Below are 18,537 nucleotides of genomic sequence, written 5' to 3'. Positions count from 1 at the left end.
GGTGCCGGGGGGCGGGGTAATTCCCGTATGAAACGTGTAGTGTAAAGAAATCAAGTAGGCCGGGCGCTGTGGCTCACGCCTCTAATCCCAGCACTTTGGGAGGCCGAGGCGGGTGGATCACGAGGTCAAGAGATCGAGACCATCTTGGTCAACAAAGTGAAACCCCGTCTCTACTAAAAATACAAAAATTAGCTGGGCATGGTGGTGCGCGCCTGTAGTCCCAGCTACTCGGGAGGCTGAGGCAGGAGAATTGCTTGAACCCAGAAGACGGAGGTTGCGGTGAGCTGAGATTGTGCCATTGCACTCCAGTCTGGGTAACAACAGCGAAACTCCGTCTCAAAAAAAAGAAAAAGAAAGAAAGAAAAGAAAAGAAATCAAGTAGAAGAGGGAATTGTGTACCTCCAGCCAGCAGGTGGCACCATCTTCGTTTGGTGCGTTCCGGTGGAAAATATTGGCCCTTCCGCCGCGCCGTAGGTGTGTCGCCTCACCAGTGCGCCCAGAGGAGGGAGTGTACTGCCGACCGGGAGATGTGGATGCTGCGGTCACTGCGCGTGTTCCTCCTGGTCGCGCGGACCGGGAGCCACCCGGTGAGATGGCCTGGTCCTTTCCCTTACTCCCAGTCCCATGTGACTCCATCCCACCTTCCCGACAGTGTTGCCTCTGCCCCGTCCAGTCCCAGTGCATCCCTCCTTTCCACACTTTCCGCTCCCTAAAGTCTTCTCCCTGCCCTTGTGCTCTCCACCCGCTGGAGTTCGCTTCTTCCTGCTACTCGTCCCTTTCTTACCCCATCCAGGCCGGGTCCCTTCTGCGTCAGTCGCCCCAGCCACCGCACACATTTCATGCTGGGCCATGTCTGTCTGCCTCGGCCTCCAGCAAGGAGCTCCTCATGAAACTGCGGCGGAAAACAGGCTACTCTTTTGTAAATTGCAAGAAAGCTCTGGAGACTTGTGGCGAGGACCTCAAACAGGTGTGTGTGTGTGTAGGGGTGCAGGGCGGAGTACTAGAGCTCCACCTCAGACTCTTGGGGCGGTCAGGCTAGGGAGCATAAAAGACCTGCTCTCCAGTGTCAATAATGACACAGCCATCGGTGGAAATCTGGGTTAAATGACAACCTTGGCTTTGACATTGTCTTATTTGGAAGCAATTGAGTATCTTAGGATTAACAAACCCTATTGCATGCAAGACTGTTAAGGTGTTTTTTGTTGCCTCGAGCTGAAAGAGTTTGTGCGAGCTTTGGAGTCAGACCCTTAAGGAGTCAAATTTTGGTGCCATCACACTAACTGTCTGACTTTACACATTTTAATCTTTCAGAGTTGGGTAGTTTTCGTCTGTACAGCCATGCATCTCTTAACTATGAAGATACATTCTGAGAAATGCGTCATTAGGAGATTTTGGCTTATGCATGTCATAAAGTACTTACACAAACCTAGATGGTACAGTGTACTACAACCTAGGCTATATGGAATAGCCAGTTGCTCCTGGGGTACAAGCCTTTACAGATTGTTACTGGACTGAATAAGCAATTGTAACACAGTTGTAATATGTATCTAAACATAGAAAAAGTACAGTAAATAGGTATAAAAGATGAAAAATGTTACATCTCCTTAGGGAACTTATGTGTGGAGCTTGCAGGACTGGAAGTTGCTGTGGGTGAATGAGTGAGTGGTGAGTGAATGAAGGCCTTAGGACACTACGGTATACTACAGTAGACTTTATAAACACAGTACATGTAGGCTACATTAAATTTATAGGAAATTTTTTTTCTTCAATCGTAAATTAACCTTGATGTAACATTTTTCTTTTGTAAACTTTATTTTTATTTTTTTTACCAAGAACATCAGCAAATGGGATATTTTATAAACTGTTAACATGTTTTAAACTTTTGGACCCTTGTAATAGTGTAAAACACATATTGTACAGCTGTGCCAAAATATTTTTCTTTATGCACCTATTCTATGAGCTTTTCTCTGTTTTAAAAATTTTAAACTTTTTTTAACTTAAAAAGTTGTTTCGTTAAAAACTGAGACACGGAGGAATGATCCAAGATGGCTGATCGCTAACATCTCGGGATTGCAGCTCCCAGTGAAAGCGCAGAGAACGAGAGGACGCCACACTTTCAGACAAATTTTTGTCGCTCACGGAGCAGAAGATTCCCAGTGGAGGAGTGCACGGGTTGCCAGCGCGACTCTTGTGGCCGGCGCAGCGGTTTTGCCAGCACCTCGGTGTGGCAGCTCTTGGTGCAGAGTAAACGGGACTGGTTCCCCTTCTGACCGAGGTTTGGAGGAGCTGCACGGGTCGCCAGCATGACTCCTGTGGCCAGCGCAGTGGTTTTGCCAGCACCTTGGCGTGGCAGCACTTGGTGCAGAGTAAATGGGACTGGTTCCCCTTCTGACCGAGGTTTGGAGCTCGGGGAAGGCAGAGTAGCCTATTATAGACTCAAGAAGGAAGCCAGACTGGAGATTCCTGGGCAGAAAAGCACCATCAGCCTTAACGCCGCTGTTTTGGCCGGTTGCTCATATTTTGGCCCTGGGAATTAACAACTTGGACATCCACTCAGAGACCTAATTTGAAAGTTGGTAATTACAACGACGACAGGTGGATAAATTTACAATGATGGGAAGAAACCAGCATAAAAAGGCTGAGAATACTCAAAATCAGAATGCCTCTCCCTCTACAGAGGATCACAGTTCTTCATCAACAAGGGAACAAGGCTTGATGGAGAACGAGCGCATCCCATTAACAGAATCAGGCTTCAGAAGATGGATAATAAGAAACTTCTGTGAGTTAAAAGAACATGTAGCCCAATGTAAAGAAACTAACAACTTTGAAAAAAGGTTTGACGAAATCCTAATGAGAATAGACAACTTAGAGAGGAATATAAATGAATTAATGGAACTGAAGAATACAATGCAGGAACTCTGAGAAGTATGCACAGGTTTAAACACTCGAATTGTTCAAGCAGAAGAAAGGATATCAGAGGTCGAAGTCCAACTTAATGAAATAAAACAAGAAGGCAAGATTAGAGAAAAAAAGGATAAAAAGGAATGAGCAAAGTCTCCAATAAATGTGGGACTATGTGAAAAGACCAAATTTACGTTTGATAGGTGTACATGAATGCGACGGAGAGAATGAATCCAAGCTGGAAAATACTCTTCAGGATATTATTCAGGAAAATTTTCCTAAACTAGCAAAGCAAGACAATATTCAACCCCAGGTAATATAGAGAACACCACAAAGATATTCCTCAAGAAGAGCAACCCCAAGGCACATAATCGTTAGATTCACCAGGGTTGAAATAAAGGAGAAATTACTAAGGGCAGCCAGAGAGAAAGGTCAGGTTAATTACAAAGGGATGCCTACAGACTTACAGCAGATCTCTCAGCAGAAACTCTACAAGCCAGAAGAGAGTGGGGGCCAATATTCAACATCATCAAAGAACAGAACTTTCAGCCCAGAATTTCATATCCAGCCAAACTAAGCTTCACAACTGAAGGAAAAATAAAATCTTTTATGAACAAGCAAGTACTCAGAGATTTTATTACCACCAGGTCTGCTTTACAAGAGCTTCTGAAAGAAACATTACACATAGAAAAAAACAACCAGTATCAGCCTTTCTAAAAATATACCAAAAAGTAAAGAGCATCAACATAAAGAAGAATTTACATCAACGAATGGATAAAACAGCCAGTTAACATCAAATGGCAGTAATCCTAAATTTAAATCGACTAAATCCCCCAATCAAAAGATACAGCCAAAACCCAACGGCATGTTACATCCACACCCATTTCACATGCAAGGATACACAAAGACTCAAAGCGATGGAGAAAGATTTACCAACCAAATGGAGAGGAAAAATAAATAAATAAAAAGCAGGAGTTGCAATTCTCGTATCAGATAAAATAGATTTTAAAGCAACAAAGATATAGTGGTAAAAGGATCAATGCAACAACAAGAGCTAACGATCCTAACACCCAGATACATAGAGACTTAGACTAAATGAGACAGAAAATTAATAAGGATATCCAGGACTTGAACTCAGATCCGGAACAAGTAAACTTAATAAATATTTATAGAGCTCTCCACTTTAAATACACAAAATATACATTCTTATCAATACCACATCACACCTACTCATAGGTTCAAATGAAATATTGATTGGCCATTATTAATACCCATTTTTTTTTTAAGAATAAAGCAACATTTCCTTTCTCTCTTCCTCTTTCTTCCTCTCCTTCACTCCTTTTTTTTCTTTCCTTCTCTCAAAGAAAAAAAGAAATCAACTTGTAGACCTGTAGATCCAGGTCGGCAATGTCTCTCTCATTGCCTGATTTCCTTCCTTCCCTTCTCTCCCTCCCTCCCTCCCTCCCTCCCTTCCTCCTTTCCTCCCTTCCTAAAAAAATTAATTAATTAATTAAAAAAAAAAACTGAGACACTAACACATACAACTTAGGCCTACCTAGGAGCAGGGTCATCAATAACACTGTGTTCCACTTCCACATCTTGTCCCGCTGGAAGGTCTTCAGGGGCACTAACAGTCATGGATCATCATCTCCTGTGATAACAATGTTCTCTTTTGGAATACCTCCTGAAGGACCTGCCTGAAGCCGTTTCACTGTCAATCTTTTTTTTTTTTGAGATGGAGTCTTGCTTTGTTACACAGGTTGGAGTGCAGTGGTGGCACAATTAATCTTGGCTCACTGCAACCTCCGCCTCCTGGGTTCAAGAGAATCTCTTGCCTCAGCCTTCTGAGTAGCTGAGACTACAGGTGTGCGCCACCACACCTGGGTAATTTTTGCATTTGTAGTAAAGACAGGGTTTCACCATGTTGGCCAGGCTGGATTTGAACTCCTGGCCTCAAGTGATACACCTGACTCAGTCTCCCAAAGTGCTAGGATTACAGGTGTGAGCCACTGTGCCCAGACTAAATTGTTTTTTTAATAAGTTGGAGTACACTCTGACATAACAATAAAGCACATAGTATAGTAAATACATAAGACAGTAACATAGTTGTTAATTATTGTTTCAAGTATCATGTACTGTATGTGATTGTGCATGCTATGCTTTAATAAGACTGGCAGCACAGTTTTCTTTACACTAGCATTGCCACAAACATGTAGGTAATACATTGCCCTGCAATGTTAGGAGGCCCACAGTGTCACTAGACAGTAGGAATTTTTCAGCTCCATTATAATCTTATGGGACCATCATCATATGTGCAGTCCATCATTGCCGGAAATATTGTTATGTAGTACTTAACTGTATAAAGAATATACAACTGTGTGCCCCATAGGATTCTTGTGAAGATTAAATTGATCCAAGGCACCAGTTATAATAATACTGGATATTTAGCATTTAGTGGTAGGTAGGCTGCCAATAAATGATAGATTACTTTAGTTTCTATTAGAGAATTTAGGGGAAGCAGAATCAGGAAACCTGAGCATATCTTAGAACTATATGTAGTTCTAAATTCTGTGACTTTGTTGTCTGCTCTTTTTCTTCTCAATATATAGGCAGAGATCTGGCTCCACAAGCAGGCCCAGAAGGAGGGCTGGAGCAAAGCTGCCAAGCTCCAAGGGAGGAAGACCAAAGAAGGCCTGATTGGACTGTTGCAGGAAGGAAACATAACTGTATTAGTAGAGGTGAGTTGTTGGAAATTCCAGACACCAAGAACAACGTCCCTTGGGTGTAAAGCTTGTAGTAGGCCCTTTATATTCTTGAAAAAGAAATCTGTTTGAGAACCATAAAGGGTAGTTGAAGTTAAACTCATGAAACCTCTGGTATTAGTTACAAATTCATTTCAGTATAGAAATGTACTGGTGTGTTGATGAGAAATGGCCTGCAGTCTAGAATATTACTCCTGAATGTGAGTCTGGTGCAGCCTTACACTTTGTCACTTATTTTTTCCTGGAACAGTTAGATTACAAAGTTAATTATATTAATTGTTGCTGAATAGAGAGAAGCTATTTTAGAGGAGCTTTTGGGGCCATAATTGGTGAAGAATCAGATGTGGATTAGTTTAGAGTGAGAGATGGGGATAAACAATGTAATAGCACAAGTGGTTTGGGGTTGAAGGGGCTGGAGAATGAGGTGATGATGGTCTGCAGCCATAGATGAGTGGTGAACTTGTGGTGAGTCCTTCAGGACATTATTGAACCATCCTCTGAATATACAGGCTATTGCTAACTCACTGGCCCAGCATGAATCACTTCATTCTGTTTCAAACTAGCAGAGGAACTGTAGCTTTAAATTTTTGGAGTCATTTTTTTTCAGTTTAGTTTGCAGCTTATTCTCTCAGTATCTTGATTTACTCTCCAGCCTTAAGGCACTTTTGGAAACTATCATTAAACAGCTTATACAGCAACATCAATTTGTTCCTGCAGGTAAACTGTGAGACGGATTTTGTTTCTAGAAATTTAAAATTTCAACAGTTGGTCCAGCAAGTAGCCCTTGGAACCATGATGCATTGTCAGAACTTAAAGGATCAACTGTCTACATACAGTAAAGTGAGTTTGGGGTTTGTCTCCAGTATGCTGAATTTGCTCTCCTCTTTGGGTCTTTGCTGTTCCTTTTTTAGACATTCTCATGTCTCATTCCCTTCTTATTGCTGCTTAAATGCTATCTCTTTGCACAGGATTACCCTTTTCCCTGTTGCTATATCCCCTTATCGTGCTTCATTTAAAATTTTTTGTTATGGTGCTTATATATTACATTTTAATTTACCTATATGTTATCTGCCTTCCCTTAAAGAACTTAACCTTTAAGAAGCGGGGAATTTGTCTTTTCACTACTTGGTGAAAGAGAATTGGGCCCACTACTTAGTTGGAGCTTAATAAATCTTTTTCAGATGAATGAATGAATGAATGCATGCATGCATGCATGCCAGTGGAATGAATTGAGTTAGCTACATCAAGTGAAGCCATCTGAGGCTTTGTATTTATACATTTGGAATGGTCTTTTTTTTGTCTTTTTGAGATAAGGTCTCACTCTGTCGCCCAGGCTAAAGTACAGTGGTGCAGTCTCAGCTCACTGCAGCCTCTGGTGCAGGGTTCAAGCGATTCTCCTGCTTCAGACTCCTGAGTAGCTGGGATTACAGGTGCCTGTCACAGTGCCGGGCTAAATTTTTATTTATTTTGAGATGGAGTTTCACTCTTGTTGCCTAGGCTGGAGTGCAACAGCATGATCTTGGCTCACCACAACCTCCGCCTCTCAGGTTCAAGTGATTCTCCTTCTTCAGCCTCCCAAGCAGCTGGGATTACAGGCATGCGCCACCATGCCTGGCTAATTTTTTGTTTTTAGTAGAGATGGGGTTTCTCCATGTTGGTCATGCTGGTCTCGAACTCCCAACCTCAGGTGATCCGCCCACGTCAGTCTCCCAAAGTGCTAGGATTATAGGCATGAGCCACCATGCCCAGCGTGGAATGGTCTTAGGAAAGAATTTCTAAATAAAGAGATTGGAAAAGGCACAATTTAGGAAAATAAGCATATTCTTATCCATAGAGGCATCAAAGAAGGAATTATATCATTCTGCCTTTGACTCAGGCTTATTGCCGAGGCAAAAATGAATCAACCACTCACAGTAATTTTTTTGAGTTTATTACCAACTTTTTTATCTTCTTCTTTATCCTTCTCTTGAGATGTCTTGGTAAATGTTAATTGTTATTGACATTACGTAGTCATATGGAAAACAATGATAAAGTTTTTTTTTTATTTTTTGTTTTTTTTGAGACAGAGTTTCACTCTTGTTGCCCAGGCTGGAGTGCAATGACACAATCTTGGCTCACTGCCACCTCTGCCTCCTGGGTTCAAATGATTCTCCTGCCTCAGCCTCCCAAGTAGCTGGGATTACAGACATGTGCCACCACGTCCAGCTAATTTTGTATTTTTAGTGGAGAGTTTCTCCATGTTGGTCAGGCTGGTCTCAAACTCCTGACCTCAGGTGATCCACCCACATTGGCCTTCCAAAGTGCTGGGATTATAGGTGTGAGCCACTGCACCTGCCCTTATTTATTTATTTATTTTTGAGACAGAGTCTCACTCTGTCGCCCAGGCTGGAGTGCAGTGGCGCGATCTCAGCTCACTACAAACTCCGCCTCCTGGGTTCAAGTGATTTTCCTGCCTCAGCCTCCTGACTAGCTGAGACTACAGGTGCCCCTTACCACACCGGGCTAATTTTTGTGTTTTCAATAGAGACAGGGTTTCACCATGTTGGCCAGGCTGGTCCTAAACTCCTAACCTTGTGATCTGCCCACCTCAACCTCCCAAAGTGCTGGGATTACAGGCGTTAGCCTCCGCACCTGGACTTTATTTATTTTTTGAGACGGAGTCTCACTCTGTCACCCAGGCTGGAGTGCAGTGGCGCAATCTGAGCTCACTGCAACCTCTGCCTCCTGGGTTCAAGAGATTCTCCTGCCTCAGCCTCCCTAGTACCTGGGACTACAGGTGCGCCACCACACCCAGCTGATTTTTTTTTTTAGAAGGAGTTTTACTCTTGTTGGCCAGGCTGGAATGCAGTGGCAGAATCTTGGCTCACTGCAACCTCCCCCTCCCAGGTTCAAGCGATTCTCCTGCTTCAGCCTCTCAAGTAGCTGGGATTACAGGCATGCGCCATCATGCCCAGCTAATTTGTATTTTTAGTTGAGATGGGTTTTCTTTGTGTTGGTCAGGCTGGTCTTGAACTCCTAACCCCGCCTCGGCCTCCTAAAGTGCTGGGATTACAAGTGTGAGCCACTGTGCCCGGCCAGTTTTTTATATTTTTAGTAGAAATGGGGTTTCACCATATTGGCCAGGCTGGTCTCAAACTCCTGACCTCGTGATCCAGCTGCCTTGGCCTCCCAAAGTGTGCTGGGATTACAGGGGTGAGCCACCGTGCCCAGCCCCTTCTCCTTTTTATTTAATGATTTATTCAGCACTAACATTGACTCATGGGTTTATTTTATACAATAAGCTATAATTCATTATTCATTTTGATGCTCAAATTATCTGCAGATTTGACCAATGCAAGCTGACTAATGATATGTCCTTATCATTTTCTGAGTATTTTCTTACATTTTGGCTTTTTTTGTTTATTCTTATTTTTGGGGTTTGTGTCATACTTTTCTTTCCCCAACTGGGGAATGGGCCACTTCTTCAAAGAGTCCTGGTCCTTGTTAGCTGGGGAATAGCTTTTAGAAACCAAGATGTGAATATTAAGTGTGCTTGTTTTTACTGAGAAGTCATTTGTTTTTTCAGTGACAAAGTGCAGGCGTGGGTGAATGTGGTTCAATTCTTCCTTTTTCATAGCAGCTTCAATATGTTTCCTATTTTACCTATTTACTCAGTGTGACAATATATCTACAAAATTGTTTCCAAATTGCTACACCTGATCATTGCAAATAACAAAAATACTAACTAGTTCAAGATTTATTTGTAGTTCTTTTTGTCTTTACATTGAAGTTAGGTGGTCAGATGACTCTATTGAGTTATTTGGATTTTGTTTTCCTTCTGTGAGGTTATGTTACTCATTTGAAACATAGTTTTATATTTCTTTATAGTCAGTATTTACTTTCACACCAAATATGTGTTGACTTTATTTTTTAAATGTGTGGGTTTATTTTTTTTTCTTTTTTGGTTGGGCACGGTGGCTCATGCCCGTAATCCTGGCACTTTGGGTTTTTTTGTTTGTTTGTTTATTTTTTTAATCTTTTATATATTAATAGAGATGAGGTTTCACCATATTGGCCGGGCTCGTCTTGAACTCCTGACCTTAGGGTGATCTTAGGCCTTGGTCTCCCAAAGTGCTGAGATTACAGGTGTGAGCCACCATGCCCAGCCAGCCAGATTTAATTTTATTTTTAAATACATAAAATACATTAACAAAGTCCTCAAAAGTGCAGTGACTCTTGCCTGTAATCCTAGCACTTTGGGAGGCTGAGGTGAGTGGATCATGAGGTCAGGAGATCGAGACCATTCTGGCTAACACGGTGAAACTCTGTCTCTACTAAAAAAAATACAAATATTAGCCCATGTGTTTGCTTGCGCCTGTAATCCCAGCTACTTGGGAGGCTGAGGCAGGAGAATTGCATCAACCCGGGAGGCAGAGGTTGCAGTGAGCCGAGATTGCGCCACTGCACTCCAGCATGGGTGACAAAGTGAGACTCCATCTCAAAAAAAAGAAAAAAAAAAAGATAAAACTGTCAAAAAAAAAAGTAAGATACTCAGAGAAGTCTTACTGTTCCCATCCACCCCTTTAGATAACCACTATCATTGGATTATGGTTATCCTTTCAGTATTTCTTTTTGAAAAAACAAGCATATTTATACAAATACTTCTTTCTTGCACAAATAGTATACTATGTATACTTATAATTTGCTTTTTTCACTTAATAATGTATCCTGAAAATATTCCATAGCAATTCTTGAAGGTCATTCTTTTTATTTTTTCCAACTGCATAGTATTCTGTTGTGTGGATGTGCTATAGTTTATTCAACCAATCTCCTGTGTTTGGGCATTTAGGCCGTTTCTAAAATTTTATGATTGGAAATAATTGTTCAGTGAATAATCTTGTGCAGTATTATTGCAAGTATATCATCAAGGTAAAGTCCTAGAAATAGGATTACAGGGTCAAAGGATAAATGCATAGGTAGTTTTATTAGATAGTACTCAATTTCTCACTATTGGATCTGTACCATTTTGCATTCCTGTCAACAATCTGCAAGTTTAGCTCTAACATTTTATGATTGTATGAAAATACTGTTCTTGGCTGGACGCAGTGGCTCATGCCTGTAAACCTAGCACTTTGGGAGGTCGAAACACTTTGGATCACTTGAGGTCAGGAGTTCAAGACCAGCCTGGCTGACATGGTGAAACCCTGTCTCCACTAAAAAAGATATAAAAATTAGCCAGGCATGGTGGTGCATGCCTGTATTCCCATCTACTCAGGAGGCTGAGGCAGGAGGATCGCTTGAACTCAGGAGGCGGAGGTTGCAGTAAGCCGAGATCATGCCACTACACTGTAGCCTGGGTGACAGAGTGAGACTCCATCTCAAAAAAGGGAAAATATTGTTCTTGACCAGGTGCAGTAGCTCACGCCTGTAATCCCAGCACTTTGGGAGGCTGAGGCAGGAGGAGGATCTCTTCAGCCAGGAGTTTGAGACCAGCCTGAGCAACATAGGGAGACCCCATCTCTATATTTAAAAGAAAAAATAATTGTTCTTGATTTCTAGGAAATTACATTCTAAGAAGTTAGTCTGGAGGATGAGAGTGGAATGTAATTGGGGGTTATCCAGTGATAGGATAAAATATTTATAAAGATAGAACTGTTACCAATTTTTACCATCCTTGGCTTAATGAAAATATTGTCTATACTTAGTTGTCTTAAACAATTTTCTTAGAAATAGACTATTTTTGCCTATTCTCTTGATAATTTGAATAGTACAGAATCAGTTCATGTTTGTTTTCTTTGTGCACTTAGGGTTTCTTGAATTCCTCTGAGCTTTCTAGACTTCCAGCGGGGCCTGACAGAGAAGGCTCACTCAAGGATCACTTGGCTTTAGCAATTGGTGAGTATTTGTAAAGGTTCTGGAAACTGGAAATCTTGTTTTTCCAAATCTAGGTCAAGAATCGTGTGCCTACAAGGGTCAGATGATATGTTAGAAGTGGTTTGTTAGATGTTAGGGAACATTAGGCATTTTGAAGAGCTTATACCCTGCTGGAGGAAGTCCCATTACCAAGCTCTAACCAGTTGTTACATCTAGGGAAATGGAGTCCTGGCGTCATCAGAATTTCTAAATTCCTTAAAAGTATTTAGATTTGTATCCAAAATCTCATGCGTTTTGGCTGTTGGCAACTAATTAAAATTATTTTCATCAACTGTGCCAACAAAACAAAGCATGTCTTTAGGCAGAGATGGCCTTTTGACTTCCAGCTGAGTACCTTTGTATATGCTATAGGGAACATAGTACCTTAAAGATGATTTCCTCTTCTTGATAAAGGGTTGCAGGACAATTGAGGGACATCGTATTTAAGAATTTTATCTTTCTTTTGAAAAAAATCTGATTGTGAATTTGTAGGGAAACAAATTTTAAAGCCTGCTGGCTGTAGGAACCACATGTGGATCATTGTGGTGGGACTAGTGGGGATCTTGCTTTCTTCCTAAGTATCCTTGATGGAGGGAGGGTGGTTGGAGCTTGCCGGGAATTTACTGTTCATCTGAAGTTTCCAGTTAAGTCATCAATTCTGTTTTTATCAGGTCATTTTGTATTATCTATGATGTTTCAATGAGTCATGGGTGAGAAACTAGGCAGACAGCTATGTATGGGGCTTATTAGGAAATTCTGGAAGAGCTGGGTGTTTTCAGCCTTGTCAGTTTCTGGGAATTAACTATTGTGTAGATGCTTCGAGCTATTTTAAAATTCGTTTTGGTTTCTGGAGTCTCCTTTTTCATGACTTTTAGATATTACTATGGCTAATCTAGGCATATTTATACAGACCCTTTTGTTTATTCTCCTAACCCTTTCTACCTTTTGGCTTATTTGGACTTCTGTTAGAAGGTAATAGCATCCTGAGAGAAAGGGGAAAAATTACAATTACAATCTGTTTAATGTTCTTGTAAATAACTCTGAAAATGTTATCTTTTTATTTTTGATGAGAGGAAATTGAAACTATCAGATGACATGGGGCTTTGACTTTTTCCTGATACATGGATGATCACGAGTTGTCTGTGTCAGTTATGGAGTATTCAGGATGGTGGGAAAAAGCACTTAATTGCTTTGGAGTCAGATCTGAGTTTTAATTCTAGCTCTGCCTTGTGTTGTTGGCTGGGTTACCTAAGTACTCTAAACCTAAGCTTATTGTAATAATAGCTAGCTTTTGAGTGCTCACTATGTGCCAGATACTATAGTTAATGCTTTTACATATATTATTTAGTTGGTGCTTCATAAAGGTATTCTTCACTTATCCCACTCTCACCACCCCCATACCTCTTTTCCTCTTTATATAAAAACTGAAAATGGTGTCTCTCCATCTTACTACATATCCTGTGTAAATGCAAAGGGACTGTCTTCCGAACAGGGCCTCTTCTGTGCATATTTTGGTACAATCACAAACAACATAATTTGTTGGTGTGTTGGTTTTTTGTTTTTTGCTTTTTTTTAATAGGAAAACTGGGAGAAAACATGACTCTTAAACGAGCTGCATGGGTGAAGGTGCCATCTGGGTTCTACGTTGGCTCTTATGTCCACGGAGTAATGCAGAGTCCCTCCCTTCACAACCTGGTGCTGGGGAAGTATGGGGCCCTGGTCATCTGCGAGACATCTGAACAGAATGCAAACCTTGAAGACATTGGCCGCCGCCTTGGGCAGCATGTGGTGGGCATGGCCCCTCTCTCTGTTGGCTCCCTGGATGATGAGCCTGGGGGAGAGGCAGAGACGAAGATGCTGTCCCAGCCCTACTTGCTGGATCCCTCCATTACCTTGGGGCAGTATGTGCAGCCTCAGGGTGTGTCAGTAGTAGACTTTGTGCGGTTTGAATGTGGAGAAGGTGAAGAGGCAGCAGAAACTGAATAGGTTCCAGAGACTTTTGGCCCAGGGGGAGTATTTGTTTTTAGATCTGAACATCATTACAAAAAGGATTTTTTCCCAAGCCTCTTCAGACCCAGAATTTATTTTTCATTTGAATTATAATGAGATTATAGACTTCATGGGTAAAATTATTAAATAGTTATATAATAAAAATAATTTTTTCCTTGTTTGCATAATACTGGGTTTAGCTTTTCTATGTCTTACTTGTGACGGCTTTTGAAAATAACCTTATTGATAGGCCTTACTGACATGATTGACAGTGTCTCGGAGAATGGGCATCAACATTCTGCTGCTCCCTTCAACATAGATTTATTATGGTATTTCTTAAATTTCTATCTTACGTGTTCTGTCTTACCCCTTTTATGACATAGAACTCTTTTGTTCTGCTTTCACTTTGCGACATTGGACCATGCTTCTGCCTTGGAACCTCCCTAGTTATATTACTTCTGCCACATGGATTTCTTTGGGATTATTTATTCAAGCCTAGAGTTGTCTGGAAAATTTGGGTTCTTTTCTTTGTAGATGTCTGTAGCATGCTTTGAAGGCTCTCTGCAGTGGTAGACACACTGGTTCTGCCATCATTTAATGAAATTAATAACATATGCCCCTGTTTATCTTTTGGATGATGTGGTGTGGGTGGGTGGGTGGGTGGGTGGGTATTGAAGTTTCCTGGCCAGCTATAAGGCAGATTTTGACATTCTTGTGCCAGACACAGAAATTAGAGTAGTCCAGTTATCCAGAGACCTCACTTAACATTGCCTTTTTACTTCCCCAGTACTGAAACATTTCTTCCAATATAATAAAATTACCATAACAAGCAAACCCTAAATACTGAAAATAACTTCATTTGTTCATTATAGGTATCTTCATTTGAAAAGTTAAAAATGCTTTGACACATAATAGATCTGGCCATTTGGATTTCAACCTTGGAGTGTATATATGATTTCCAATGATTTGCAGGTTAAATAGATTTTAGAAATAATGATCTTAAAATTTAAAACCAAGGTAGGTCCTGGAATAATATTAAACATAAAAAGTTATTACACATTTTAAGCCTTGTTTTTTGGTTCTCTTTCTTCTAATTTTTCCAGATTTCTGCAGTTTTAGTGCTTTCTGCTGAGGCTTTAGCTAGAGAGCCGCAGAACCCAAAAAGTGTGTGGTTAACATTTTAGGTATATAACAACCAAGGAATGCAAAGTGAGAAAAAATGGAGAACATGCTGTGATTTGCAGACTCTATTATATCTAATTAAGTAGCTGAATGTCAGGCAGAAATTGGTAGATAAATTCTTTGTTGATTCTGGCACTATCTGCTCTCTTCTGTGGCCTTACAGTAGGCATAGGCCTTCTTGCTTTAGAAAAGCCCCTTTTCTTTCTTCAATTGGAGCTGTTTCCAGCCAGGCAGAGCAGCAAATTGCCCTCTTGTGATGCCAAAGACAGACACAAAGTCGAGTTCAGAGAGGTAATTCTAAAAGCGAAAACAAAGTTTCTAGTTAGAAGGAAGACATGACATCATTGCTGACAGAGGTGGGGAAAGTCAGCACAAGAGGGAGTTCTAGGTGGATCCTTGAAGAGGGAAGTAGAATGCATTTCTCAGAAAGGCTCTTAGAGATTTAAATTATTCATTGGAGAGGTGTTCTTCAGGTCACAGAGTCCCATTTCGGCCTGCTGCAGAAGCTTACTGGATTCCTTGCACTCACAGTGCCAGCAAGGACCAGTTTCTTGCCAGAAGACAATAAATGGGTTATGTATTAAGGATGAATTATAGACATCACATTTTGGCAGAATGAAGAACTAAATTGATCCAAGGTTTTCTGCCCATAACCACCATTTTTACCCAGAAATTTTCAAATGCATGATCGGGTGGATCTTATTCAGCTCAAAATTCTCCTAAGCATTTACTTAATGATGTATTGCATATATGTATACAAGTAAAGATTATTAATATATGGTCTCTGCTTTCAAGAAAATTGTAGTCCAGATACTTAAGAGTTGCCTAAATAAGACATTGTGGGAAATCCAGAGTCCCTTCCCAAGTCAACTTCTTCAAGGGGAAAATAAATTTATTATTCTTTTTTAGAGATGGAGTCTTACATCACCTGGGCTGGAGTGCAATGGCACGATATTGGCTCACTGCAACGTCCGTCTCTCTGGTTCATGCAATTCTCCTGCCTCAGCCTGCGATTACAGGCATTTTGTATTTTTAGTATAGACAGGGTTTCACTATGTTGGCCAGACTGGTCTTAAAATCCTGACCTTGTGATCCTCCAGCCTTGGCCTCCCAAAATGCTGGAATTACAGGTGTGAGCCACCATGCCTGGCTAGAAATTTATTTTTTTAACTCAAATATGTTAATTCAAGCAAAACTTGAGTTCTTGCTATTTGCTAGGCACTGTTGTACGTGCTGAGAAGCCGAGACTATGATGGTGAACAAGACAGACAAAGGTCCTTCCTTTTAAGGATATTACTAGAGGGGGAGATAGGCAGTGAACAAGCACACAGGGTCTGGAGCAGGTATGGGAAGCAGTATCAGGGTGGTCAGGAAATGCGTCCCTGGGGAAGTGACATTGGGGCTGAGACCTACATGATGAGAAGGTGCTGGTGCTGTGATGATTTGGGAGATGGATGTTTTTTTCAGGCACAAGCACTAGCAAGTGTAAAGGCCTAAAGGCTGGAATACCCATGTTTAAGGAACAGAAAAGCAGCCACTGCCCTGGCCAAAGGGTAGTAAGTGAAGAGAGTGTTGGTATATGAAATGCAGTCAGAGAGGTAGGCCAGATTGTATAGGCCTTCAGATTCTTTTTTTAAGTGTAGTGGCAAGCTATTTGAGGTGTTTTAAACAGGACAGTGCCATATGTTTTAAAAGATCCCTTTGGCTGTTGCGTGGGGAACGGATTGTAGGAACAGGTGGAAACCAGTTGGACTGTAGTAAGTAGTCCATGATAGCTGGACTAGACTAGTAGCAGAGAGATGGAATGGACAGAAGCTAGCTGATAGATTTATGTAGGTGGAGAGAAAAGAAGAAAGAACTCTGTTTTTTCGGCTTGAGCTCCTGGGTAGCTCAGGTGTCCATTGAGCACCTATAACGTGCTGGAACTGTCCTAGGCCATTTACTGAGATGAGTGCTTTACTCACAGAAAGCTCTGCTTACAACAGACACAGTTCCTTCAGCCACTCACCTCCTTTTTGGCGGGGTTTACGTCCTCAGGCAGCTCCTGATTCTGGTTTTTCAACAGAACTGCTATAGGGTAATATTTTGGCTCACCATCATTAGAATTCAGGAAGAGGGTTGCATTCTTCATGTCCTAGGTAAGATAAGAATGTAGTCACAGGGAAAAGACTCCTCAGTCTCTGTGTGGTTACAGTTCTGAATGTGTGTAATATTTAACATTTTGATTTATGCCACTTCACCCTCTGTAACAATCTTTCAGAACAATGGTCCCCAAACCTGGCTGCATGTCAGAGTCATCTGGGAATAGAAAATATTCAGATTTGGGGGTTGTTATTGGGAAAGCTGATTCATTAAGTCCAAGGCAAGCCCTGTATAGCCAGTTTTGCATATATGCTGTGCCTGAATCTCATTTGAATATTGGGATCACATACCTTCTCTTGATACTTTTATTTAGCCCTGCATTTCCAGCCTTTTAAAAAAGTCTTCCAGCCTCTTAAAAAAGTCATTTAAAGGCTGGAACATCAACATTAGCTTTGGAATCTGAGTTTGTAGAGCACAAAGGACAGAATTGCCAGATGGTTTGAACACCTGGTGCCATGCACTCCTGAGGTTAAAGAACTGCTGGATTCCTGGCCAGAGGCTCCACTTCTTTTAACCATTAAAATAGCTGTAAATGGCCTAAGTTTCTTTGGACTTCACTGTCAGAAACGAACAAAAATGTCATTTGGGTTAGAAGCTTATTTTTTCTGAAAAATACTGCCAATGACTTTAATCTCTCCAAAATGGCAGAGTTGAATACACAACAAATTTTCATTTTTGTTGTTGTTGTTCAGATGGAGTCTTGCTCTGTCACCCAGGCTGGAGTGTGCAGTGGCGTGATCTCAGCTTACTGCAACCTCGGCCTCCTGGGTTCAAGTAATTCTCCTGTCTCAGCCTCCTGAATAGCTGGGACTACAGGCATATGCCACCAACCCCCACCCCCTGGCCAAGTTTCATATTTTTAGTAGAGATGGGGTTTCACCATATTGGTCAGGCTGGTCTCAGACTCCTGACCTTAGGTGATCCACCAGCCTCGGCCTCCCAATGTGCTGGGATTACAGGTGTGACAAACCCCATTTTTGTTGTTTTTAAACAGCAAGTCTATTTGAAAACCCAGAAGTCAGGAAAATAAGGAACTTGGCTCTGAGACCTGCTTTCTATTGATTACAAAAAATCTTTACATCAAAACAGACAACCACAGTAATACTAAGGAGGACATGAGTTTTGCTCATGAGCATCTGTAGCATTTCCAGGTTCTTTTTGACTCTGGTTGCCTGTATGGCTGGCTTCTCCAAGAGCAAACCCGACTTACAGTGGTGATTTGCATGATAGCAGCAGCATCTCCCAGCTCTTCTTTTAATTGTTCATATGATTTTCCTGCCTAAGAAGAAGAGATAGAAAACACAGGATGAGGTCTTTCTTATCGGGGAGGTACATCGTAGGCCTGGTCTGTGTTGTCATGAAAAACAAAAAAAGCCAGGGATTCAGAAGACATTTCAAGGATAGGTAAAAATGAAAATACCCCCTTTTGGGTCCATGCAGGCTTGAAAGGTGCTTAAACATAATGTACATTCTTTGATGGTAACCCCTCAGTCCTCCCAATACGATTTAAGAAAGAGCAGTCGAAGCTGGGTGCGGTGGCTCACGCCTTGTAGTCCCAGCACTTTGGGAGGCCAAGGCTGGTGGATCACCTGAGGTCAGGGGTTTGAGACCAACCTAACATGGTGAAACCCCATCTCTACTAAAAATACGAAAATTAGCCAGGCGTGGT

At 41.4% G+C, this 18,537-nt stretch overlaps 2 protein-coding genes across 6 annotated transcripts in view; one reads left to right on the top strand and one right to left on the bottom strand.

Moving 5' to 3' along the window:
• Positions 1-476: 476 nt before the first annotated feature.
• TSFM (Ts translation elongation factor, mitochondrial) overlaps positions 477-18,537 on the top strand; it is a 20,823-nt gene continuing 2,762 nt past the window's right edge. Inside the window, exons 1-6 of one of the 3 annotated variants that reach the window (XM_054238344.2) lie at positions 477-587; positions 794-967; positions 5,511-5,639; positions 6,381-6,503; positions 11,450-11,537; positions 13,135-13,732. In XM_054238344.2, coding sequence (XP_054094319.2) covers positions 528-587; positions 794-967; positions 5,511-5,639; positions 6,381-6,503; positions 11,450-11,537; positions 13,135-13,541 — 981 coding nt within the window. In that variant the 5' untranslated portion in view covers positions 477-527 and the 3' untranslated portion in view covers positions 13,542-13,732. Of the gene's footprint in view, positions 588-793; positions 968-5,510; positions 5,640-6,380; positions 6,504-11,449; positions 11,538-13,134; positions 13,733-18,537 lie in introns of those variants that run through there. The other 2 variants (XM_035256240.3, XM_078336213.1) reach the window with 2 other exon arrangements.
• AVIL (advillin) overlaps positions 14,301-18,537 on the bottom strand; it is a 20,944-nt gene continuing 16,707 nt past the window's right edge. For 2 of the 3 annotated variants that reach the window (XM_054238340.2, XM_035256237.3), the window contains 3 exons: positions 18,079-18,147; positions 16,735-16,860; positions 14,764-15,023 (listed from right to left, as the gene is read on the bottom strand). In XM_054238340.2, coding sequence (XP_054094315.1) covers positions 14,910-15,023; positions 16,735-16,860; positions 18,079-18,147 — 309 coding nt within the window. In that variant the 3' untranslated portion in view covers positions 14,764-14,909. Of the gene's footprint in view, positions 15,024-16,734; positions 16,861-18,078; positions 18,148-18,537 lie in introns of all 3 variants that reach the window. The other variant, XM_054238341.2, reaches the window with a different exon arrangement.

The sequence above is a fragment of the Callithrix jacchus genome, chromosome 9 (genome assembly GCF_049354715.1).
Source record: "Callithrix jacchus isolate 240 chromosome 9, calJac240_pri, whole genome shotgun sequence".
NCBI lineage: Eukaryota > Metazoa > Chordata > Mammalia > Primates > Cebidae > Callithrix > Callithrix jacchus.
This window is presented reverse-complemented; position numbering and strand designations above follow the sequence as displayed.